General features: G+C 43.2%; 1 protein-coding gene across 6 annotated transcripts in view; it reads right to left on the reverse strand.

Annotated features, from left to right (window-relative positions):
- Positions 1-19,693: 19,693 nt before the first annotated feature.
- Positions 19,694-27,303, reverse strand: part of ZNF521 (zinc finger protein 521) — a 420,518-nt gene continuing 412,908 nt past the window's right edge. For all 6 annotated transcript variants that reach the window (XM_077492591.1, XM_077492590.1, XM_077492589.1 and 3 more), the window contains one exon: positions 19,694-20,555. In XM_077492591.1, the coding sequence (XP_077348717.1) occupies positions 20,526-20,555 (30 nt within the window). In that variant the 3' untranslated portion in view covers positions 19,694-20,525. The remainder of the gene's footprint in view (positions 20,556-27,303) is intronic.

A 27,303-nucleotide genomic window follows, 5' to 3' on the forward strand; every position in this document is an offset into this window, starting at 1 on the left:
GTGCTGTGTTTTTTACCAGTGGTTCTTGCCCTGACTGTAAGACAAGCACCCCAGTACTGCAAAATAGTGCAGTGTGCCGTGCTTTTCCAGATCCCCAACTCTAGTACTTTCCTGGTCAGTTGTAGTCTGCATGGGTATGCTGTCTGAGCACACCACCATCCAGTGTGCAGGCTGCATGGAGTTTCCATGAACCCAACCATATGAGACAGTCCCATTTATCACAGATGGTTTCAAACTTACCTGTCTCAGGTTGCCTTCTCCTACCTGTTGTCCCAAGTACTGAACTTCTCCCATGGCACCTACTATGTTTTATGGTTAAGTTAGATGCTGCCAGTTAGACCAGGACATAAATCATTATTAGATTTTTAGACAACCATCAGCTTCTCTAACACCTTATTAAACCTGGCATGGCATAGGCATCAGCAGTAATGAGGAAATTCAGTTTTCTGTAGCCCATGCAGGACCTGGTCATCTGATACTTTTTGGGGACCAGGACTACTGGAGACACCCAAGATCATGGGACTTCTGAGTAAGCCCTAACTTTAGAATATCCTCAATCTCTCTTCAAGCTTACTGCCACTTACAGGAAGATTCAGTAGGCAGACTGGTGAAAGAATGTGCCCTGGTGTCTCCCTTTTGCATTCTCCCTGGTTTCCCTGTGAAACAATCATAGTGTGCTACAAGCACTTTCAGCAGCTGAATTTCGTGTGTGCAATAGGGGTGTGAACCAATCTCGAGGTCTGCTCCCAACTTCTCAAAGTCAGTTAACAGATCTAACAATGGCTCTATCTTTTCCTGTTCAGGTCAGCTACACACTGACACTTCATATATAGTTAACATGGTGTATTTTGAGCATGTTTATATAGAATGCTTTCGGTCTTCTGCTTGATTCTCAAAAACTCACCAGAAAGGTGACTTCATTCAGGTGCTTTGTGATCAAGAATGGCCCTTCCCCTGCTGCCTACAGGTTGTTCTGCTGAACAGGGAGCAAAACATACAGCTTCTGACCCACATTTTATGCCCCAACAAAGGAACTGCTGCAGTCATACCAGCATTAATGCTTGTCCTGTACTTTTGCACCATTCCAAACGGTAGCTCCATTTTGTCCTGGAACCTTAGGACATAACCTATCACAGATAATTCAGGACTAGCAATCTTGCCTTACCATACCTCTTGGAATAAGTCTAAAGCCCCGTACACATGATCGGATTTACCGAAGGGAAATGTTCAATGTCAGGCTGTTGGTGGAAAAATCCAACCGTGTGCATGCTCCATCGGACAATTGTCAGACTTTCCACCAACAAATGTTGGCTAGCATGTTCTCAAATTTTCCGCCAACAAATGTGTGTTGTCGGACTTTCCGATCATGTGTACATAAGTCCGTCAGACAAAAGTCCAAAGTACAAACATGCATGCTGGGAAGAAGAAGTGGTCGGTCTTGTAAACTAGCATTTTTTATGGAGAATTAACATTCGTGACGTGGCAAATTATGAAATCTCCAAATGTAGAGCACAATTCTCTTCTTCTTTAATGGGATGGGATAATGAAGCTTCTTTGCTGGTGATACTGTATGGAATTATTGCAAACTAATTTTCAAAGGCTTTTTTTTTCTAGTGATATCAAGAATATTATTATTATGTTTTTTTTTAAATTTTATTTGGGCAAGTTACCACAACACCATTATCCCCTAGTTTATAAGATCAAAGATACAAGTATGTTGGTGTCCCTTGTCAATTTTACATTGTATTTGTTAAAATGTAACTGCTAACTCCTAAACTGTCATTTGAAGTAAAACACAGCCAAGTATTATTCTGCATAATTTTTTTATTGTGCATTTAAAAAAAAATAGACATGCTATCTGCCAATAGAACTTAATCAAAAAGTGCATTCTATGCATCTAAATATAGAAAATATACCAAATGAAATCATTATTCAATCAAAAAAATAACGTCAAAGCAATAGCTCCAAGGCCAATAATAAATAACATGTTATCTCCTCCAATTCCGCAACACATTTGGTTGACAAACGGTCGTTCAGAAACTAACTGAAAAGCACTAAATGAAAAACACAAAAAGAAAAGCGTGAATCAACACTCACCAAACTTCTACTAACACGAAATTAGCTGAAGGAGCCCAAAGGGTGGTGCTAAAAAGCTAAAAAACCATGTAGTACGTCTAGTACGTCACTATGTTCATAATTGTTGGCCAACATTTGTGTGACCGTGTGTATGCAAGACAAGTTTGAGCCAACACCCTTTGGACAAAATTCCATGGTTTTGTTGGGCAACAATCCAATTGTGTGTACGAGGCTAACGGTCCTCTCATTCTCCTTTCTATATAAAACTTCAAATTGTAAAAAAGCCTGTTGACACCTTAAATATCCTCACCACAGGTGGTTCTTTGTGGGTGGTATTAGTTACAATGGGCATCATTTTTATTTTCTGAAAGGTCATGACTAGGGATGAGCTTCGTGTTCAAGTCGAACATATGTTCGACTCAAACATCGGCTGTTCGCCCGTTCGGCGATTTCCGAACGTTATGGGCCGTTCGCACCAAATTTGTGTGTCGCTCACGGCCCCCAATGCACTGCGATGGCGCAGTGCATTGCTGGCTCATGATTGGCCAAGCATGCACTGTGACCCCGCATGCTAGGCCAATCACAGCGCCGGCAGCGAGGAGAGCCATGATTGGCCACAGGCAGGATGCCTGTGGCCAATCATAGCTCAGGCTGTGTAGTACACGCCCCACACTATATAAGGCCGCCAGCGCGGCGGCCTTGTGTAGTGTGTTGACGTCTGAAGCAGTTAGTGGGTGTTCTGTGTACCTTCAACACAGTATACACCGATCGTTATTGGGCGATTTTTCGTTCTTGCTCTTCTGTAGTGGTTGTTGTCTGCGTGACCTGACCGCAGTATACACCACTATATTCACCTATATAGATAGCGATATATCCATCTTTTATAATAGAGCTTGCAGTCAGTGTTAGGAGCTTGTGCGTGCTGTCTGCGTGCTCTGAACCCAGTACACACCGCTATATTCACCTATATAGCAAACTATCTTGCTTGTTTTAAATAGAGCTTGCAGTCAGCGGTAGGAGCTTGTGCGTGCTGTCTGCGTGCTCTGAACCCAGTACACGCCGCTATATCCATCTATATAGCAAACTATCTTGCTCGTTTTAAATAGAGCTTGCAGTCAGCGGTAGGAGCTTGTGCGTGCTGTCTGCGTGCTCTGAACCCAGTATACACCGCTATATCCACCTATATAGCAAACTATCTTGCTCGTTTTAAATAGAGCTTGCAGTCAGCGGTAGGAGCTTGTGCGTGCTGTCTGTGTGCTCTGAACCCAGTACACACCGCTATATCCACCTATATAGCAAACTATCTTGCTCGTTTTAAATAGAGCTTGCAGTCAGCGGTAGGAGCTTGTGCGTGCTGTCTGCGTGCTCTGAACCCAGTACACACCGCTATATCCACCTATATAGCAAACTATCTTGCACATTTTAAATAGAGCTTGCAGTCAGCGGTAGGAGGTGGTGCGTGCTGTCTGCATGCTCTGAACCCAGTATACACCGCTATATCCACCTATATAGCAAACTATCTTGCTCGTTTTAAATAGAGCTTGCAGTCAGCGGTAGGAGCTTGTGTGTGCTGTCTGCGTGCTCTGAACCCAGTACACACCGCTATATCCACCTATATAGCAAACTATCTTGCTCGTTTTAAATAGAGCTTGCAGTCAGCGGTAGGAGCTTGTGCGTGCTGTCTGCGTGCTCTGAACCCAGTATACACCGCTATATCCACCTATATAGCAAACTATCTTGCTCGTTTTAAATAGAGCTTGCAGTCAGCAGTAGGAGCTTGTGCGTGCTGTCTGCGTGCTCTGAACCCAGTACACACCGCTATATCCACCTATATAGCAAACTATCTTGCTCGTTTTAAATAGAGCTTGCAGTCAGCGGTAGGAGCTTGTGCGTGCTGTCTGCGTGCTCTGAACCCAGTATACACCGCTATATCCACCTACATAGCTCTTCTCTATTTGAGCCATCTGCCATCTGCAGGAGTTATTGGAAGTTGTGTGTGCCTCCAGCACAATATACACTACCCAACTGCTGTTTTTCCCAACTCCCTTCAGGCCATTACCATGTCTGGAAGGCCAGCAAGGAGAGGCAGACAGGCACGAGCCGATAAAAGAGGGCAAGCAGGCTCTGTGTCTAGAGACAACAGTGCTGGTCGTGGACGCGGTGCATCGTCATCATCAGCACATGGCCATGGGACACGCTTGTCCTTCTTTTCGGCAGCTGGACATGTTGAGCCGCAACATGCCAACGACTTGGTAGAGTGGATGACCAAGCCCTCTTCATCCTCCTCATCCTCTCTCACCCAGTCTCAGGGTACTAGAAAAGCAGCTGCCAACGCATCGTCTTCCCTCCTCTCAATGTCATCATCAGTGACTCCTTCCCTAGACTCACCACGTCCTCCTGAGGAGTCTCCTGAACTCTTTGAGCACAGTGTTGGGTACATGCTCCAGGAGGATGCCCAGTGTTTTGTAGGCTCTGATGATGATACTCAGCTAGAGGAAGGCAGTAGCGTGAATGCAGAGAGAGGGGATGCTCAAGAAGGCCAGCAATCTGGCAGTCATGTTCCACAAGCTGCAGCATACTGCCAGGTTTGCTCCAGCGATGAAGAGGGAGGGGATGATGAGGGCTCTGACTCCACGTGGGTGCCTGGTAGGAGAGAGGAGGAGGAGGCACATGTCCAATGAGGCAGGATGCCCTCCGGGGGCCAGCTTAGGGGCAGCACACCGACTTAATCACACCGCAGAGCTCCGCCTGTGCAGGGCGCTGCCTCTGCGCGTTATTCTAAAAGTTCTTTGGTGTGGGCCTTTTTGAGACGAGTGCATCAGATCGCACCGCTGCTATTTGCAACGTATGTCTCAAGCGTATCTCGCGTGGCCAAAACATCAGCCGCTTGGGCACCACATGCTTGACCAGACATATGTTGACCTGCCATGCAGCTCGTTGGCAAGCGTACCTCAAAGACCCACACCAAAGAACAAAGCGGACCTCTCCTTGCTCCTCATCAGCTGGCATCTCCAACCCCACTAGACCTTCAGTCCTCTCTGAAACCTGCTCTGAGAGGAATGAAGGTGTAGAATTAGGTGTGTCACAGCCAAGTGCTTCCGGGCACTCTGCTAGGAGTACACCCACGTCCGATTATAGCAGGCAAATGTCCCTGCCCCAGCTGCTGGACCGGCGAAAGAAGTTCACTCCCAGCCATCCACATGCCCAGTGGTTGAATGCTAGCTTGGCTAAATTGCTAGCACTTCAACTGCTGCCTTTTCAGTTGGTAGACTGGGCCCCCTTCCGTGAGTTTGTACAATGTGCGGTTCCTCAGTGGCAGGTCCCCAAACGCCACTTTTTCTCAAGGAAGGCGATTCCGGCTCTCTACCAGCATGTGGAAGGCAATGTCCTTGCCTCGCTGGACAGGGCGGTCAGCAGTAAGGTGCATATTACCGCTGACTCATGGTCCAGCAGGCATGGACAGGGACGTTACCTGTCTTTCACGGCCCATTGGGTCACTCTTCTGGCAGCTGGGAAGGATGCAGGACAAGGTGCAGTAGTGTTGGAGGTTGTTCCGCCACCACGCCTGCAAAATGCTACTATTGGTTGTGACACACCTCTCTCCTCCACCCCCTCCTCTTCTTCTTCCTCCATGGCCTCTTCCAGTGCTCTGTCCTCAGAACCAGCGGTGCTCCGTAGGCGTTCCAGTGGCTACGCAAGTACGCAGGCAAAACTATGCCATGCCGTGCTTGCGCTGGTTTGTTTGGGGGACAGGAGCCACACTGGGGTGGATGTTTTGTCAGCTCTGCAGGGGCAGGCCGAGAGGTGGTTGATGCCACGCCAGCTTAAGCCAGGAATGGTGGTTTGCGACAATGGCACCAACCTCCTCTCCGCCGTCCGACAGGGACAACTGACCCATGTGCCCTGTGTAGCTCACATCCTTAACCTGGTGGTGCAGCGGTTCTTGGGCAGGTACCCGGGCTAACAGGATGTCCTGAAGTAGGCCAGGAAAGTCTGTGTGCATTTCCGCCGATCATTTAATGCCTATGCTCGGCTGGCTGAGCTCCAAAAGGAGTTGAACCTGCCCAAGAACCGCCTTATATGTGACATGCCCACCCGGTGGAACTCAACGTTAGCCATGCTGCAGCGGCTGCACACGCAGCAGAGGGCCATCAATGAGTACCTTTGCAACTACGGCACCAGGACAGGGTCAGGGGAGCTCAGTTTTATCTCACCACGCCAGTGGGGCATGATCAGGGATGCATGCACTGTCCTGTCACCGTTTGAGGAGGCCACAAGGATGGTGAGCAGTGACAGTGCATGCATCAGTGACACTGTACCTCTTAAACACCTCTTGGAGCATACGCTGCGTGGAATAATGGACAGGGCACTTGAGGCAGAACAGAGGCAGGAAGAGAAGGACTTCCTTGCCTCTCAAGGCCCCCTTTATCCAGACAGTGTTACTGCTGTGCCACCCATCACACAGGAAGAGGATGAGGAGGAGGAAAAGGAGGAGGAGGATGATTGTGTCAGCATGGAGGTGGAGGCTGGCACTCAGCATCAGCAGCAGCAGCAGTCTTGTAGGGATGATTTACAGTCCCAAGAAACCCGTGGACTTGTACGTGGCTGGAAGGAGGTAGCTGCGGATCATGTTGTCCTTAGTGACCCACAGGACTCCGGACCAAATGCCTCAGCTAACCTACGCTGCATGGCCTCCCTGATCCTGCAAAGCCTGCGGAAGGATCCTCGTATTCTTCGGATCAAGCAGAGGGACCATTACTGGCTGGCCACTCTCCTTGATCCACGGTACAAGGGTAAGGTTGCCGACCTTATCTTGCCATCGCAGAGGGAGCAGAGGATGAGACATCTCCAGGAGGCCTTGCAGAAAGGTCTGTGCAACGCGTTCCCAGAGACTGGGAGGTTACAAACTCCTGGTCCTGGACAACGTGTTGCTGAGGCATCGGCCAGAAGGAGCGGTGGAGAAGGTGGTCGTCTGACTGATGCTTTCAGACAATTTTTTAGTCCGCAGCCCCAAGGTATGATCGGTTCCAGCAACCATCGCCAGCGTCTGATTTACATGGTGAAGGAATACCTAGGGGCAAGGTCAGACTTGGACACCTTTCCCACCGAAAATCCTCTGGCTTACTGGGTCTTGAGGATGGATCACTGGCCAGAGCTTGCACAGTATGCAATTGAGCTACTGGCCTGTCCTGCATCCAGCGTTCTTTCAGAACGCACCTTCAGTGCTGCTGATGGCTTTGTTACCGATCACAGGGTGTGCCTGTCCACCTAATCAGTTGATCGACTGACCTTCATCAAGATGAATCAGTCTTGGATCACCCACAGCTACCAAGCACCTGAAGCTGATGTAACCGAATAATTTTTTTTGAAATATCACATCCCTTCAAGACTGCCTATGCTGAGTGACTGTCCTGTTATGTTGATTGTCTATCCTCTTCCTCCTCCGATGATATGTTGGAAGAACATTTCTGGTTCTGGGTGATGCATCAGCCCAATTTTTCTGCCCCTGTTTAACAGGGGCGTTTAATTACAATTTTTGATGCAATGCTTTGCAGCAGGGCTAATTCCTGCACTAAAACTAGAGTATATGGGAGAGGTTGCAGTGTGGTGGCACCAGCACCAGTGCCTAAGGCCCAATTTTTCTGCCCCTGTTTAACAGGGGCGTTTAATTACAATTTTTGATGCAATGCTTTGCAGGAGGGCTAATTCCTGCACTAAAACTAGAGTATATGGGAGAGGTTGCAGTGTGGTGGCACCAGCACCAGTGCCTAAGGCCCAATTTTTCTGCCCCTGTTTAACAGGGGCGTTTAATTACAATTTTTGATGCAATGCTTTGCAGCAGGGCTAATTCCTGCACTAAAACTAGAGTATATGGGAGAGGTTGCAGTGTGGTGGCACCAGCACCAGTGCCTAAGGCCCAATTTTTCTGCCCCTGTTTAACAGGGGCGTTTAATTACAATTTTTGATGCAATGCTTTGCAGCAGGGCTAATTCCTGCACTAAAACTAGAGTATATGGGAGAGGTTGCAGTGTCGGGGCACCAGAACCAGTGCCTAAGGCCCAATTTTTCTGCCCCTGTTTAACAGGGACATGTAATTACAATTCTTGATATAATATTTCACAGGAGGGCCCGTTCCTGTGCCCATCCAGAGGAACTGTGAGGACTTATAGTGTTGTGGCACCAGCACCACAACCACCAAAGGTAAATTTTTCTACCACTGTTCAACAATGGCATGTAATTACAATTCTTGATATAATCGTTCACAGCAGGGCTCTCCAGCGCCCACCAAGAATCACTTTGAGGGCTTACAATGTTGTGGCAAAACCAACACCTTGTTCCGCCATTTCTGCAGAGCATATAGGGCAGGCCCCTACTTTCAAACATCCAACTTACAAACATCTCCTACTTGCAAACGGAAGGAGACAACAGCAAGTGAGATGAAAAAAGATGGACGACAAAACAAATTATACATGGGTGATAACCCTTCCCTATGTTTTCCAAAAAGCTTAAAAATAGTTTTTTTGACTGGAGCTACACTTTAAAAATGTACCAGTTGAAAATTACAAACAGATTCAACTTAACACAACAAACCTACACAGTCCCTGTCTTGTTTGCACCGCCTGTATACTGCTGTTCTGAGTATATAGGGCCTGGGGGCCACACGCATTTCCTTTTTTTAATATGGGTACGGGGTTCCCCTTAATATGCGTACAAGACCCAAAGGGGCTGGTAAGGGGCAGGGAGGGCTACCCATGCCCTTTTTCTCAATGATTTTCAACCATATTGCAGGAACCAGATATAACATTAAAAACGCAAGCAGTTTTAAATGATGTTATTTCCGTTAAATGTCATTTTGTGCAGGGACTGTTCTAAACACGGGAAACATGTGGCACTTCACAGGCATACTACAGACACCCCCCAGGCACGGTATTTAAAGGAATATTTCACTTTTTTTTTCACTTTAATCGTCATTAAAATCAGTGCTCCCGCCAAAACTGACATTTTTAAAAACATGTCCCCTGGGGCAGGAGCCAGGTCCCCAAACCCTTTTTAGGACAGCATCTTGCATATTAGCCATTAAAATTAGCACTTTTAATTTCGAACGTTCGAGTCCCATAGACTTCAATGGGGTTCTAAAGTTCCTACGAATTTGGGGTCCGTTCGAAAGTTCTTGTGCGAACCGAACCGGGGGGTGTTCGGCTCATCCCTAGTCATGACATAAACTGCGAGCCTCGATCACTAAGAAGCTCTGTAGGGAATACTACTCTCGTAAACATTTCCAGCAGAGCACCAATCTTCTTTGCTTGTACTGATAAAATAATGCCACATCCTCTGGGTACTGGGTAACTTAGTCCACTACTGTCAAGATGTACTGTTTGCCTGAACTTCTGGGAATAACTAGTGGCCCAATGACTGCCACCCTCTTCAAATTTTATTTACAGGCAGAGACTGTAATGGAGACCCCAGAACATATCCTGACTTGCTAACCTGCTGTCAGGTAACACAGGACATACAGTAGTTGATAGTTTTCAGCAAGCATGTTAGGCTAAAAAAAAATCTTCCTCACTCTAGCCTTCGTCTTATGCCGCGTACACACGACCGGTTTTCCCATCGGAATAAACTCTGAAGGTTTTCCGATGGAATTCCGCTGAAACTGTCTTGCGTACATATGATCACACCAAAGTCCGACCTTCAAGCACGCGGTGACGTACAACGCATATGACGGGACTAGAAAAGGGAAATTCAATAGCCAGTAGCCAATAGCTTCTGTCTCGTTCTTGCTTCAGAGCATGTACCGTTTTTGGTCCGTCGGAACAGCATACAGATGAGTGGTTTTCCCGATAGGAATTGGTTCTGACAGAAATATTTAGAACATGTTCTATTTATAGGTCTGTTAGAATAATAATAAAAAAAAGTCCGATGCGGCATACACACGATCGGAATATACAATAAAAAGCTTCCGTCTGACTTTTTCTGTCGGACATTCCACTCATGTGTATGTGGCATTAGAGATTCCCAAATGATCTTCTGGGGGAATTTCATGCAGCACCTTTTGCAAGTGACCCTAAATTGGTCGGATACAATAAGCTTTTGACCAGTTCTGCTTTGCTGCCTTTTTTGAGTAGATCCTCCCTTAACAGCTTTCCATTGTGCCAGTAAATCTTTTGTTTATCCCCATCTCCAGGATGGCTGAAGGCTAGACTCCTACGTTGCTCTAGACTTGGGTCAGTCTGTAGTGCTTGCTCAAAGTTTCAGCTAACTGAATGAGGACAGCAGCTGAGACTCAGCAGTGGTGGAGCCCACTGAGTCAGAGCAAGGAAAGGGGTTATGGGTAAAATCCTCCTGTTCTCCTCCTGTTCTTCAACCAGAAATGTAACCTTGACAGCCTCTGCAGCACTATGAGTGACTGCTAACCCCCGGCAATACATTGTCACCCAATTCACCAATGATATTTTCTACATCAGACATACTGTACATATATTGGGCAACTGTGCATGCAAGGTAGTCAATCTGTCCCAGTCTCCTTTAATGGAGAAATGTGCACCTCCAATCCACTACCCTCCCTTTATCCATCCTCAAGTCAAATGTCACATCTATACACAGCATCTTAGTATGGCAACATGGTCCAGTTGTGAATTCTGAATGTCATCAAGAGGCACATATTATGAGGCCAGAGTTCCCAGAAGCAACAGTGTGGGAATATTGGCTGACACTACAACATTTATCTTCCTACTCCCCATCCCCTAATCATTGACCAAATGCGTGGGGTACAGCAACTCTGGTGAGAGTAGGAAATTTACTCTGGGATGATGTCCTTTCAACCACTAGCTCAGGGCAAACTAGGGTGATGTCTGCTCTGGTGTCTTGAAAGCCAACAATGGTTTGATTACCCACAACTGTTCTGTGGGTTGGTATTGCTGACCCTTGCTTTTCCGCTGATGAACTGCACAGAGAAAGGGAAATTGGGGGTGGTTTGTTACCAGGAGCTCCAGGTGCTTTTCACTGGGAGTGCATAGATCACAGGTGTAGCAAGGGTTACCAGTGGTGATTTCCTCCCTTTGCAGACACTAGGGGAGCCCTGTGGTGGTCTTAATTTTCCATACAGGACAGATGTTGATCCTGCTGAAATGTGGTGCATAGTTGGCTTAGAACATAAGTGCAAGTATCATAAGTCTTTTCTGCAGCGACCTGAATTTCCTCCTGTATGCTTCTGGTGTCAGTTGATACTGGCCACCATTCACACAGTGTGCTCAGTGTGAATGGTGAAGGGACTCACCTGGAAAATACTGCATGTGAAGGAGTTTACGAATGCACGGTAGATATAATTTAGGAATACTAAGGACTTGATTTGGAAGGCTACTTGTATTGGATTGTAACTTTCATAAAGAGTGTGTATAAGACACATAGAGGTTGATATACTAACACTGGAGTGCAAATATTGTGCAGCTCTACATAGAAACCAATCACCTTTCCACTTTTTTTTTGCCAAAGATTAATTGAACAAGCTGTAGTCAGAAACGGATTGGCTACCTTGTACAGCTGCAAAAGAGTTTGCACTGTTTAGTTTTAGTAAATCAACCCCCATATTGTTTGAATTACAGTAAATTATATATTTGTTTACTATAGAAGGAGGTATTTAAGAAAAAAGATATGTGCACGGGGATATCATTTATATATATGTTGTGCTGCACTTTGTGATGGATGATTATTGCTAGGTGTGGGAAACACATTTCAGTGTGAGCAGTAACATATTGACATATTTAAACTTCATTTTATACAAGGTTTATTAAGAGGTATTGCGCTGAGATACACTGGTTGAAGGTTGTGTAGATACAAATATACATATAAAAAAATACCCGTTTAGCTGGTCAGTGAAGCCCATCTAATACAGATTCATCTGATGGTGTGGCAATAATACTGAACTCCTCTTGAATTTAGAACAGAATTGTCAGTTTCATGTAGTTTGTGTCTGCCTGCAATATCTTGGGATAGAAATAAATTGCAGGTGGTGTGACTATCGCATTGTCCTAGCTGATTCTCCAGCCTGTAGCTTGTCAATCAGCACTTGGCTACACCTAGTCCAGCCCACTGCTTTCTGGATTGGCCGTATTGCATCTGCTGCTGAGACCCTCCAACTGTGAACTGCAATGTCTGCAAACACCACCAAAAGAAAGCTCTATTTATAGGGAAAAAAATTATAAATATTTCATTTGGGTACAGCGTTACATGATTGCGTAATTGTCATTCAAAAAGTGAGAGCACTGAAAGCAAAAAATTGTTCTGGACAGGAGAGGGGATTAAGTGCCCAGGAAGTAAGCATGTGGTTAAGGTTAGTGGAAGAAAAGGGACATGCAATTTGATGGGGGGGGTATGAAACTCACATTTTTGTTTATGCCTACAGGCCTGCAACAAATTTGGATGAATGCTAACAAATAGAGACCAGAGGGGTGCCAGGAAAAGACACAAAGGAATCCTAGAACCATAGCGCACAGACATTTGGATTCCGGCTATAAAAGGGTAGTGCCAGAGTTATAGGATTATCAATGGCTATGTCACATATAAACTCAGGGACAAAAGTTGAATGGGTGACGGTTAATATAGACTTTTTTTATAATTATATTTTACAGTGGACAAATATTATGGCAAGGACACCCTTATCCAACAGATATTAAGAAAACCAATTAGTTGAAGAGAAGGCAATTGTCCTCAGATCAATGTTGTCACAGGGCTAAAGATCACCAACGCTCTCTTTGCACGAATTTCCTTCTACATAGAACATTGCATTTCATTTCAAAATAAATCACTTTTAGCACATTCAATTTAATGGGGAACAAGCAACTACCACTCAATCCATTTGAAATTAGTTGCAAATAGCTGAATGGGATGGCTGGTGATTTATGAGATGAAGGGGTTGTTCTATTTAGATTTAGCACCAGGAACACAAATGTATGGTTTAAGTTGCCATACATTTTATATATATTACGTATAGCATTAGCTCACTAATGTACCATCATATTTGAAGAAAATAAGGATTTAGAATGAGTGCTTGTATTTTTAAAGGCAGGCCTTTTATGTCATCTTGGCACAGTTTCCAATCTTTAGACCAAAATGCTGTCTCTACAGTAAATAGCTACATCATACACATCCCGATCTTTGCTGTGCATTCCATGTACAGCAAGGTTGGCATCTGTGCACTTGGCTTCTCTTGCCCAGTTCAGCTTTTTTTCCCCCCCCGATAGCAGATAATTTGAAATAGATTACCAAACATTCAGACTACCAAGGATTTTAGAAACTTTATGTCCTGTTGATTCTGATATCTCCATTTGCCTAAAGACTGAAGTATATCACATTGGCGATCATTGTGTGCCAAAGGTCTTATTTATCTGTTACATCAAAGAAGCCCTAAACCTAATACTAAGGGGTCTTTTTTATAAAAATGTTTGTTGAGCAAATGTCTCCCATAACCATTACGCATAATCCCTGTAATTTGCCCAGTACATTAACAGGTGCATCTAAAACAATAATTTAATATCATCAAAAAGTTAATTTATTTCAGTAATTCAATTCTAAAAGTGAAACTCATATATTATATAGATTCATTACACACAGAGATATATTTCAAGCATTTTTTTCTTTTATTTTCCATGTACATCAGCTCCATCTAGGGGCTATAATGTGGTATTTTCCTCAATACCGCAATAAAAAAAAAAAAACACACATTATAGCCACTGAATGGAACTGCCGATCATAGGAAATAAAACATATTAGGCAAAATATGGGTTTATTTTTGAATAAAATCAGATTTGAGGCTGGTTTACAGAAGAGGTCCTGGTGGGTCACTTTCCCGATAGCAGTAGAGAAGTGGCTGCCAGGCATTCATGAGGCAACACAGTTGTCTTCTGAAAAAAAAAAAAAAATTCCAACAAAGCAACATCTCTTATTGAAATACCAAATGTGTTGGGTTTGGTCGTTGTTCCACCTGCCAAAAAACGTGACTGGTGGTATAACTGTTACTGCACAATGATATTATGCAATAAACATGGCTGTTGACCATGGTAACTTGTAGCTCGGCAGTTGAGGTGGGTGGTAAAACTGCAACATTACTTTGGTCTATTATGAATACTATTGATAGACTTGCACCTTACTAACTGATCTGTGACTGCTGCACCTCTCTGCCCATTCCCTTTACTGGCTTCCCTTACCCCACCATATAAAATTCAAAGTACTAACCACAACATACAAGGATGTCCACAACAATGCCCCCCAGCTACATCACCAACCTCATCTGCAGATATTGCCCAAATCCTCCTCTCTGCTCCTCCCAAGATCATCTGCTCTCTAGCTAAATTGTTACCTCCACCCATACTTGCCTACAAGACTTCCCCAGAGCCTCTCCCATCCTCTGGAACTTCCTGCCCCATTATATCTGGTCAGCCCCAACCCTGTCTGCCTTTAGGTCATCTCTGAAAGCTCACTTATTCAGGAAAGCCTACCCCACCTCCACCTAAGAACTGTACCCACGTCACCTCCATCAGATCATTCTGTGCAGCCATCACTTTTTGTACCACCTCCCCCTCCCTTTAGATTGTAAGCTCCATGAGCAGGGACCTCTCTTTCCTTCTGTATTGAAATTGTACATTCAGCCTGCCCATAAAATGTTTGAATCTCAGCCGATTCCTACTGAACCTGCAGATATGTGAACCATCTATGGCCAGATTAAAGTAGGTTCCCCTCTGTTCACCTCTTCTTTTCTTTTTTTATTCCACCACCCTATGTACCAATATAGCATTAATGTACTTCTTTTGCAAAAATAAAAAAGCTTTCCATTTATTCTACATATACTTACCTCACTGGCCTCATAGCTGCTTAGAAACACTTCTTCGTTACTTTCTGGAAAGACTTTAGGTCATGACACAGGAAGAAATCCACCAGCTGATCTCATTAGCACACAGCCTGCTTCATATGCCCACCTACCTACCCATTCACTTCCAGGTGTGCTGAACAATCAGATAACAGCCTATGTGGATAGAGCTGTAGCATACCTCCTCAACTTTTGAACTTCAGAATAAGGGACAATTGAGAGAGTAGGGGAGATGCGGCACGCATTGTGTCAAAATGTGTGTGTGGCCAAAGTATTACCGGTGGGAGGGACTTTAGGGGCATGGTTAAACTAAAACTCAGCTCTCTCACAAATACCCCCTAGCTCTCATTAATGACCCCCAGCTCTCTCACAAATGCCCCTCCCAGTTCTTTCACCTCTCAGAAATGCCCCCCCCAGCTCTCTCACCAAGGCCCCCCTAGCTTTTTCAGCAAAGCCCCCCTCCCCTTTTACTAATGCCCTCCACCCTCTTACTAATGCCCCCCCCACCTATCTGGCCAATGACCCCCCAGCTCTCTCCCCTATGCCCCCATCTTAATGCCCCCCCACTCTCTCACCAAAGCCCCCCAGCTCTCTCACCAATACCCCGCCCTATCTTATTAGTGCCCCTAGATCACTTACAAATACAGAATGGTATGTATCCCTGTGCTTTTTTTCCAGCACATTGCTACTGACAGCTCCAACTGTCAGAACTGTAGCATGGAGCCAAGAAGGAGTTTCACAGCACTTCACTCAGCTCCATGCTACAGTCCAGACAGGCAGGCAAAGAAGCCGGCTCCGGAATCCCCATTAAAAAAAACAATGTGAGCACCCACCAGCAAATGTGGGTCATGCCCCGTCCCCGGGTGCCTGGCACTAACACACAGAAGCTAGAATGTTTCTATGTGACAAAGTGACAAAAGTAAAGGGCTGCAGAACTCCTCTTACCATTCGTGAGCCGCTAAGAGGCAAGAATCGGGAGCCAAAGGTGGGGGCGGAGCTGGTAGGTGGCCTACAAATTATGTCATCGGATGCTAGCGGTCCTAACAACTGACGACTGTATTGGGGGGGGGGGCAGAGATTGCCGGCCAGATCTTCCGACAATAATCATCACTTGGTGCTGTGTGTAAGAGCACACATTGCACCCATTGAGAATACCAATAGTGAGTGAAGCCCAGTGCTAGAACTTGTTCTGGCACTGGGCTCCAGGACTTCAGCCCAGATCCACAGACCCTGGGACAGACTTAGAATCGCTGGACGGTCCCACAGAATCCAGGATGGTTGGGAGGCATGCTGTAGTATTGAAAAAAGTTTACCATACACTACACAATCGGATTATACAATCTCCTTTAATCCTAAAATCAACTATGTAGTGCACGTGCCTGTCTGATTGGACACAGAGTGATTGGCTAGATAGTGGTTGTACAGATTGTATAATGTATGGGCAGCTATATACATCCAAAATTAACCAGTTGCACTTTCAGTGCCATTAATTGTTAACACAGAAGCAAACACACATTTTGACGTGCGAAAAAATTAGTGGCAAATGCTGTAAAACACAAAGTGAAATGTTTTTACAAATCTACAACACTCCAAAATGTGCCATGAGCCACATGTAGCACAGCCTATTGAAATCAACAGGCTGCCCTATGCGTGTCATGGGAAAAACAAGCCAACAAACGTGCACTCCCACTATGCTAGATGTGAATAGGGCCTGAAAGTGAAATTGGTGCATGTACACAAGAACAATGAGGCTCCAGTCATATCAGTGCGTTTCTGAACACATGGCAAACCTCATACAAAATGCATGCGTTGCCATACAGCACAGAAATGTGCTGCAAATATCACAGTAAAAACGCTCCGCTCTACAAAAAAGTCGTGGAACTTCTTTGGAGCCATTGTGGCATGTAGGGCAGGCCATTCAAGTGGAAGGGCAGCCCTATGCGTAATGAGTAAAAAAAAAAAAAAAAAAAAAATCCAAAACGCCTGCTACGCAGGAATGTGAATAGGCTTGACGGCTGAGTGTTTGTCCATGTACTTGTATAAAAGCCATACACTATGCAATCTCATGATACAATTTTCTTCAGATTTACCAGCACTATGGAATAGGAGGACCCAATAATCTATCCAAACAGATAGGCCTTTGCACTACATAGTTGATAGTAGATCTAAAGGAGATTGTACAATCAGATTGTATAGCATATGGTGAGCTTTACATTACTCAGGACACACTTATCCTGTTTTTAACACTACGAGTCTATTCACATTGACTGTTATCCGATTTCTCAGTCAGCACACTCTGCCAAATGAACGATCTATGTAAGATGAAAGTTAAGGTATAAAAAAAACAAAAAACGATGCCTGTGTATATAGTGAGAACAGTGATCGCTGATTGATTGCATTTCATTTAAAAAAACATGCACCTGGAAGTGGGAGGGTAGGAGAATAGATGATCCAGGGTGTGTGCTATTGAGGTCAGCTGGTCAACTCCTTCCTGTGTCAGTCTGACCAGGAAGTAAGGCAGAGAAAATTGAGAAGTATTTTTAAATGTGAAGACAGAGGTAAACGTGTGTGGAATAAATGGAAAGCTTTGTTATTTCTGCAAAAGAAATACATTAATGCTAAGGTGAACGTATCCTTTAAAGCGGAGGTCCACCCTAAAATGGACCTCCGCTCATCGGAATCCCCCCCCCCCCTCCGGCGCCACAATCGGCACCTTTCAGGGGGGAGGGGGGTGCAGTTACCTGGATAATCCAGGTAACTGCACCCACTTCCGGGCTAGCTCTCTGCGGAACGAGCGTAGGTTACGCCCCCGTTCCGCAAGCGCCCGCCCCCTTCAGCAAGTGCCCCGCTGCCTGCTGGGAAACACACAGCTCCCAGAGGCAGCGGGGACCGTCCGGATTGCGCCGCGCGGCTCGCGCATGCGCAGTAGGGAACCGGGAAATGAAGCCGAAAGGCTCCATTTCCTGATTCCCATACCCAAGATGGCGGCGGGACCCGGCAGCCGAGCGAGCGATCGGCTTCGGGTGCCGACATCGCGGGCGCGCTGGACAGGTAAGTGTCACTATTTAAAAGTCAGCAGCTGCAGTATTTGTAGCTGCTGGCTTTAAAAAAAAAAAAAAAAAAAAAAACGCGGAGTCCCGGTGGACTCCCGCTTTAAGTGTATTTTATTATTGAACCTCATTATGAATACCAAGGCTTATTCAACAAAAACAATGCACAGCCATAATGCAAGACATGTTAGGCAACTTTACTTGCTTGTCTATTGCTTGTCTATTGTAAATGGAAATCTAGTTACTCCTGGAAAAACCATCATCTAATACAGTGGTTCTCAAACCTGTCTTTCTTTATCTTGCACAGGTGCTTTAAATCAATGGCTTGGTATTTTGGACAGTTATTTTATCTAAGAGAAATTCCCAAAAAATGGCCTGTTGGGGGTACTGGAGGACAGGGTTACATAGTTGGTAAGGTTGAAGACACCAGTCCATCCAGTTCAACCTGAGAGTGTCCACAATTGTCCCTATCCCTGCACATTGTGTCTCATCAAGATGCTCGATTATATATTTTTATTTAAGGTACTTATATATTGCTGTCAATTTACGCAGTGCACCACACACACATTGGTCCCCACGCCCAAAGAGCCCTTTCAACAGAAGCCGGATGTTAGGCTGACTTCTGACAGGCTGCTGTACATACTGGCTGAATGTTACCTGGTTTCTGTTGAGCCAGCCGTTTACCAGCCTTTATTCCTTATCTCCTGTTACTAAGGCCGCGTACACACGGGCGGACTGTATGGCCTACTTAGTCCGTCATACAATCCGACGGACAGTCCGTCATACTTTCGAATGAACGGACTTGACCACACACGGATAGCCAAACAGTCCGACGAAAGCTTGCGCGATGATGTGTACAGCACGTACGACGGGACTAGAAATAGGAAGTCCAATACACAGCAATGCACCCTTCCGCCGTGTAAATCCTTTCTGAGCATGCGCCATTCATAGTCCATCGGACTGTCCGCTGAAATGTGTTTCGACGGACTAAGTAGGCCATACAGTCCGCCCGTGTGTACACGGCCAAACACTAACTCTATAGCCTATTTCTGCTTTTCTATGCATATTCCTTTCACTAACAGCCTTGTTCGTCGTCTGCTCTGTACTACTTATCAATTGTGCTTTCCTTCCACCGGTGTACCTCATTTTATAATAAATCACAGTTCAGACCCTTCTGCTCCACCTACACGAATTCACATACTCTCCAAAATCACTTTCCAAACACCCCCTCCAAATACCTCTCCAATCTCTATCTCTGATACTATCTTTTGGGATAGAGGAGCTTAGAAAATGGAACCCAAATTCCAGTGTCATGTATGAATTAATGTCTATGCTGGGATATCAGGTGTTATCAAGGTCTTTCCACGTTGATTAGAACAGCACCATTTTTTTGACAATGGAATGATAATATAATTTGCAATGGCTAGAATGGTGCCATTTTTTGTGCTGGCAGTGCCAAGATTATGCAGTGGCAGCAAAACCTCTACCAGCTTCCAGCCCATTAGCACCAAAGAAACCACATCCTACAACAGAGTGTAGTATATTTTGGCTTGGGATTTACTTTTTTTATTAAATCAGTATTAAAATATATGTGTTAAACAGTGTACACATGAAGGGGCTTTTCATGGTCAGATTCTTGGCACAGCCAATGTCAACTATCTACAAGTATGTTTAGCTGAAAGCAACAAAAGCGAAACACTTGCACTTAATGATAAATTGAATTTATTTTCTCTTGGTAAACAATTCCAGTAATCTCCAGGTTCAGACTGCAGAGTAAACATTGAGAACGGTAACATACAAGTTAGTTTAACGGATTCAAGAATTTTTGGCAGGGTGAAACCATTGTTAAGAAAGAGAAGAAAAAAGTTTCAAGACACAAAGCATCAAAATGGTCTTCTGGAGAAAAAATTCTTTGACAATCTACATAATGACTATTGCATATATGGTAATGCTATCTGCCATACCGCAAGGCTTACAAATATATATATGCATGTATGTATATATTTATATATAGGCCTTATTCAAGATTTTTTTTTTTTCCTCTTGATGAGAAAAGATTTTCTGTGCAAGAATCTTCTGCTGCAGTATATATAAAAAGAAAAAATCAATTCAGCTGTTATATATTAAAATGAGGATTAAAGACCAAGATCTGCTGGATAGGATGTTGGAATACAGCAACCATTTTTCTTGCTCTGTCTGCAAAAGAGTACATTGACGTCAGTCTCTTTCCTTGCAGATTTTCGATGTATTTTCTTTGAATAGGGCCCAAGTCAGCTGTCTTTATAAGACTGTTTTCGTATTGAACAACATAATACATGTGCAACACTGTATATACAATAAGTTTATCTGGTGCTGAAAAGTCCAAACACATGAACACCCAACAGCTCCAATAATACAAGTTTTATGGTAAAATACAATGCTTTTTTTTTTTTTTTTTTCGATTAATATACATGAACAATCAAAGTTTCGTGCAAAGATTAAAACATGTTCCCTTTTCTGTGCTTCCAGAAGATCTTCGAATGGATATTTTTTTTGCATTAGCTGCTATGCTGGGTCATCGTATGGTTCTAAAAGAGAAATAAGATATAAAAGATATTCAGTAAGGCACATTTAACGGCACATTAAATAAACATATTAGGTTTATAGGCTTATTGAATCATCTTTTCAGCGTTAGGAATGAGCAAACCTGTAACAATGTGAGGTTCTGGAAAGCATAACTTGAAATTTTGTTTTATAGCTAAATGTGTCAGATCAGGATTCTCTGCCCTTCTGTAGTGTGGGCTCCACAACCACCCTTAGTTGAAGGTAAGCAATTAAAACAGTGATCATCATTCAAGTATGTGATAATGTTGCCCATCCTTCGGCTTCATTCACACTTTGCAATTTTAAATAGTGGGCAGAATCGCTGTGATTGGCATGACGCTTGTTGCCCAAAAAGGAGCAGGAGCTTCTTTTCGGCCACAAACTCGTGTAGGGAAGCTCATTCAAGTAAATGGGCTGGCCCTAGGCGACAAGCAAAATCGCATGCAAATTGCTAAAAAAAAATAAATAATAATAATAAAAAGTGAGATCCCTTATGGATGTGCAAACATTATCATGATGCCAGTGCCCTTATTTGGACTATACAATATGGACTGGTTCACACTGGTACGATTTCTAACATACAGCTCGAGACCAACAGAATTGCATGACAAATGGAGATAACATTATTTTCAATGGTGGCTGTTCACATCAATGCAGTTCAGCTGCAATGCAACTTTGAAGACGGGTCCTGTGCTACTCTGGTGTGATGCTATGTGATTGTGTACGCCATAAACGTCAATGGAAATGCATCATAAATGCACATACATGCATTTTTGTTGTGATTTTGTTGAGTAGTAGTAGAAATTGCACCACAATTGCACTGCACTTACATAAAAATAAATTAAAATAAAAACACACAGCACCTGCACTGCATAGCTGAATAGCTTGCAAAACTCATTGAACTAACGTGACCTAGGCCTAAATACATGTATAAAAGACTTGTGATATTTCAGATAAGAGCAATTACATCACAATGACACATTGGGCCCAATAAGGCTAGACTTTTTTTGTGTAATATGTGATTGCCTGTTGGTCCACTCATTCACTAACCACAAGTAAGATTTGGAGAGGAATGCATGCTCTGTTGGAGTGCCGGTTCTCCCAGTAAGGCTTCCGACCCCTTTACTAGTTTGCAGAGTGGATCTATCTGCACCAGTCACCAGTTTTTGAAATGTTATTTCCTCCTTCCCGTTCTTGTAGTTTTGCCTGCTATTGGCCCCAGTATAATTGTGTGCAATAAGCATTCTTGCTGAATGGCTACTGTGACACATCAAATGCAAGATCAGCCATATGGAGAATGTACATTTCCACAACAAAGTATAGGCCGAAAGGTTTATGCTCAGTGAATCACTATAGTTGTTCATAAACTTTAACTGCAACAGGTGGAACAGAAGCTATGTGTTGTATTTGTAAGCAGCAATCATGGTTGTGCCCTTATAACAGGAATATTTTTTTAAAACATTAACACATGTTTATTATATTAACAATAAAGAACGCCAGACAAAACACACATCTCAGTAATATATATGAGCTGTTTATCCATGTCTGAATTTTATTTTCACATGACCTGTTTGGAAGAAAAATAATGCTCTATACAGCTTTCAGGCTGTAGCAGGAAATTAAACCCGTCTTTGACAACCAGCTGTTTTTATGGATAACATAACATCCATTAAATCCAGTGCAGATCCATCCAACAATTAATCCTCATCAATCAGCATTGCCTGCTATTATACAGGTTTATGCAGGACTATTCCCCCGACTCAGGAGTTCTCTTTCAAACTGGACCTCCCCATGCTTACCCTGCTGGCCACTTATAATAAAACATAGTAGAAAGGAACCCCCCCTGTAAAACTTACCTCTCTTCTGCTCCTCACCCCCATGATGGCTTGTCACTTGGCCAGGGCCTGGGCATAGGATACATCTCAGCTAAAGAATATGATCAGACCATAAAGAATGAAGGTTGTGGGCTGCCAGTGCTAAACTGTCCTTCTGAAAAATATTAGGTATCTGACTGTCCGGCTGGTCTTATGCCGTAAACAATATTGAATCACTAACCCAGAAAAAGCAAGCAGATAAGGTCTTGTGAATCAACTCTTGCATCACTATCAGCATATTTGTAAAGCTAGTGGAAGCCAGCCAACTGGCATTTTCAGAAGACAGTGATGGCAGCCTCTGTGATTTTCCCAAAGACGAGGCAAAGTCACTGGTAGGGCCACTTTAAAAGTCCGGAGCAGTCTTTTCTACCTATAAATTTATTGCAGGGCTTTTGCTTTACCATATATGATTGTAAGGTGACAGAACGGTCAAAAAAATGAGGAAGGTGGTTTCATTTCAGTATAGATCAATCTAAAATAGATGTATATATCTTGAAGAAATAATAAAAAAAAAAAAAAATATATATTGCCTTCAAGCACAAATAACTGAGCATTTTATAGAGGATACTAAATCAAGACCATGATAAATATTTAACAGTGTACTTATACTGCCGGGAAGTGTGATGCCACAGTGACTGATCAATGAGAACAGAATATTCAGTAGAAAATAGAAATAAAGGGTTAATGAAAGAGGGATTTTACCAGATTGGGGGAGGCCATGGGCACGGTTTTGCTGACATTTCATTTTCTATAGATTTTAAGTAATGAGAATTAAGTTTTTTTTTTTTCACTGTGGCTATATAGCATGAAGCAATCTCAGTCTAGAAATACTCCCTCTGTTATTGTTCACGTGCCAAGAATAGTAAAATCTTTAGATACCTATGCATTTGAATCCACAGATATTACCATGCAATGTTCTTCAAGAAAACACACAGATTTGAGGGTTCCACTAGCAGTATGTGTCAGGATGGTGGAAGAAATTGCATATGACGTTATAGTGGGAAATATTTCAAGTTCTTTATCCTAATGTATTCTCATATATGTGGTTGTATTTCAGCAAACACTGGCTTTCATTGCATATACTAATCCTGTGCAGCTTGCGGCTTCTGGGAATATATGCCAATGTCTAAAACCATCTCTTATTTCAGTTCACTAAAAAATATAAATCTGTCAAAAGGTAGGATCATTAAAGTTCCTAGACCCATATGTGCTATTTACTGAAATTATACTAGAGTGAGGCCTAAGTGGTACTGGCCTTTAAACACCCAGTATGTATACTTCTGGGTTTAAAATAATACATAATTGACCTCTTTACATTATTTAGAATCCTTTTCATGTAATGGCTTTAGTTCAATCCGTGTTTTTGAAATATAAGTCACATACTACAGTATAGTTTTCACCAACTTTTCATTGATGACTGAAAAAAGCCATGGTAAAAAAAGAAAAAAATCATGTTAAAAAGAAAATATCAAATATAGCTGTAAAGGAGTACACAATGAATTCTACACCTAGTGCCCATTTGTATAGCCGTCTATAGTTTGTCCACTGCCTTTACAATCACTTTAAGGAAGAAGGTGGTACCACTTGTCGGCATCTACCCAGTTACATAGACAATGAAGGAGTGGCAAGACATTATGATGATGTTGCAGCAGAGCCGATTGGCTTCCAGTCATTCTCTTCCCTTTCTTTTACTGTACAAAGGGCAACAAGAGGCTGATCAAATTGATTCAGCTACTTAATTTTTTTATTTGCTTTAGCACACTGTTATTCAGAGGAATTTTTGCCTATATTAACCTAATGGACTGATACGCATTATTTTGTGCTACTTGTTGGTGTTGTGATCAACTAGAGTTTGCATGGTAATGACCTTCTGCCTGACTCCGGGCAGAAATGTTTCAATATCTGCAAAAGGCGCTTTCTTGTGGAACAGTGTTATTGTTTAAGTGATTACCAGTGTTGCAAATGAGAAAATCACATATCTGGATTGTTGGACCGGTGGCTGCTGTGCCCTCTTTCCCCACAGCCACTGGTCTTGTAACCTGCCTGCTGTAGTTCTCTGTGAACAAGCAGAGACGTAATTATGTCTTCACTCATTCATTCTTCTCTCACTGTCTTATAAAACTTCATAACTCCTGACCCTCTGTCTGGACAGTGCTGCTTGGCTCTGTGCTGATTACATGCACCCTCCCAAGACCAAAAAAAAACTCTCTAGCTATACACACCAAACTGAGCATGTGCAGCCTGACTCCTTCCATTTAGTATATTCGGAGAGGATTTGGAGACAATGGAAGAAGGTGAAGATCAGAGAAGCCAGGATCAAACAGCCTTTTCACAAATTGCAGAGGATTAACCCCTTAGGATCCACAGTAAGTATAGCAAGCATGCTTTACAGACTGATTTTACTGTTGTGGGTTTAATAACACTTTAATTTAAACATTATGAGTTTTTTGATTTAAAGAGCCTGGGGAGAGGGTCTGAAATAGCTAAACTAGCAGAATTACGTATTTCTGCTTCAACTTCCCTATAACGAAGGCCAAGCATACAATCAAAAGGATCCACAAAACACAATCTAAAATTATAACTACATTCATGTTATAGTCTCTTTGTGTTAAGTCATACATGTTTCAGTTAGCCAACAGCAGCCAAGGTCCACCAGAAGCTCGTATAGAAGATTTCAAAAGCGCCCTGTCACTACATTGTGAGCTAGTGGGGTTTGGTCACAAAAAAGAAGAAAAGCTATAAAAAAAAAAAAAAAAAGTGCATCAGAAGCATAGCCTATAAACGTTTACCATGTTATGAATACTTTGAGTTTCTGACTACAAAACTTTATTTCCTTGTATTAGGTAAAATAAAAACGGCATCAACAACGAACAGACGTTCGCTGTATTACTGTATGTCGATTTTTGAATCCCAAACAAGAGCGAACAAAACATGAGATGTGCAATACACAAGCCTTTAACAGATGGTGACAGTGCTGGAGCAGCATGTTACTTTTTTCCATAGTTCAAGAACATAAACAGAAGTAATTTATCATTACTGATTAACTAATTATGGTACACTACGTGCTTCTTGTGCAGAGGAATCTATCTGCAATAAACATTATGTGTATAAAGGAAAGACAACCTGTGGCTCCACAGCTGTTGAACTACAATTCGTATCACATCAATGATAAATTGTACTTCTTCATATATGCACTTAAAGGATTCATCATCTGGAATTCCAGATTTAAATAGGTATCACATTATAAACATACAAAAAGCAGTACAGCTACTTCTATAAGGGTCAAGCTGGGTTCTTGAATCACTAGATGCATCTTGTAGCGCCATGAAACTCCCTACTCTAAGACCAACTTCTCAGTTCCACAAGGAAGGTTCATACTACCCCCTCCGACATTTTTATTACTTCATATTACGAAAATCACAGAATGAAATAAACCTGATTGTGTACACCAACAGGGACACCATACTAATGGATTTTTCAGTGGCTAACTCAGTCATGGTCCAAGTGGTGACATTTAGCTTTCCTGTGTATCAGGTATCACCACAGCTGCTCCATACCACCTTCTTCATTAAGTTCTGCTGTGTAATTATCTTTCATACTGGTCTAACCTTGTCTGCCCATTCGCTCTACTTTACTACATAGTCAGCCCACACAGCCTTCTGGCCCACACTGTCTATGTCCAATCACTGCAGACCCCTAAAAGACGACATGAAACTGCTGACCTACCTACAGTAGTTCTCCATCCAACACACCACTTAGTAGGAGGCACTCCGCTCTATTCTGTAATAACGAACACTGCACAGATTAGGACTATCAGAAGCCACTGACAGCTAGACAGAGGACCTAATTTACTAAAAATGGAGAGTGCAAAATTTGGTGCAGCTCTGCACAGAAAGCAACCAGCTTCCAGGTTTTTCTGCCACAGCTTAACTGAACAAGCTGAAGTTAGAAGCTGATTGGCTACCATAGGCAGCTGCACCAGAAGATTTAGCTTGGCCATACATGGTTTGAATCTCGGCCAGCTAAACAGGAACTGGCTGAGATTTGAACCATTAATGGGAAGCCTGAATGTACCAAGTTGAGTGATCATCCACTAGGGTACAACCTGCCTGCTGGATTCTCTTACGATTATCACTGTCTTCTCCCATGGGAAAAGCTTCCCTCGCCAGCCCCCTGCTGAGATCAGACAATTGCTTGGCAGCACAGATTCCCGTAGTTGCAGGAAAGAAATTTGCACCATGTATGGCCTGCCTTAGTAAATCAACCTCAGTGTCACTTCTTTAGCAACTGACAATTCCATTACCCAGTAAAAACAAAACTCTTCCCTGCCCTAAGGATACCTTTACATTGGAGTGTTATAGAGGTTCAATGTTAGTGTTCCAGAATAGGAACACTTGCTTCGTCCAGTGGAAAACTAAAGCATTGAACAGGGATTTCCAGCTTCAGCAGAAATTTTGGAGCAGACAAAAAAATTTTGCTCAGTGAACTACAACTTTATTCATTAGTGTACATTATGTTTAGTGGACAAATCATAAAACTTTGATAGGAGTGTCACCCTTCGAGGATCAGCATTGTAAAGGTCAGAAAAACATATCCTTTATGCTTCCACGTTTGTGTTTAAATATATTCATTTGCTCTGTGCATTGCATTATTTCTTGCTTCTTCCCATTCATGCTGTATTTCTTAGAAGTAAGAAATATTCTTTGCCTTTAAGCACTTTTCGCTTCTTTTTTTCTTGTTTCTTACAAAAGCAATTGGTTTTCAATAGCCCGGATAATAAGTCTTCTGACCTGCATTCTACTTTGACCTATTAAGGTCATCTCTATGCTGAGACTTATAGCTGATTTCGGAAATGCCT

This window comes from Lithobates pipiens, unplaced genomic scaffold, assembly GCF_037356315.1.
Source record: "Lithobates pipiens isolate NorthernLeopardFrog02 unplaced genomic scaffold, aLitPip1_a1.2 Scaffold_19, whole genome shotgun sequence".
NCBI classification, from domain to species: Eukaryota; Metazoa; Chordata; class Amphibia; order Anura; family Ranidae; genus Lithobates; species Lithobates pipiens.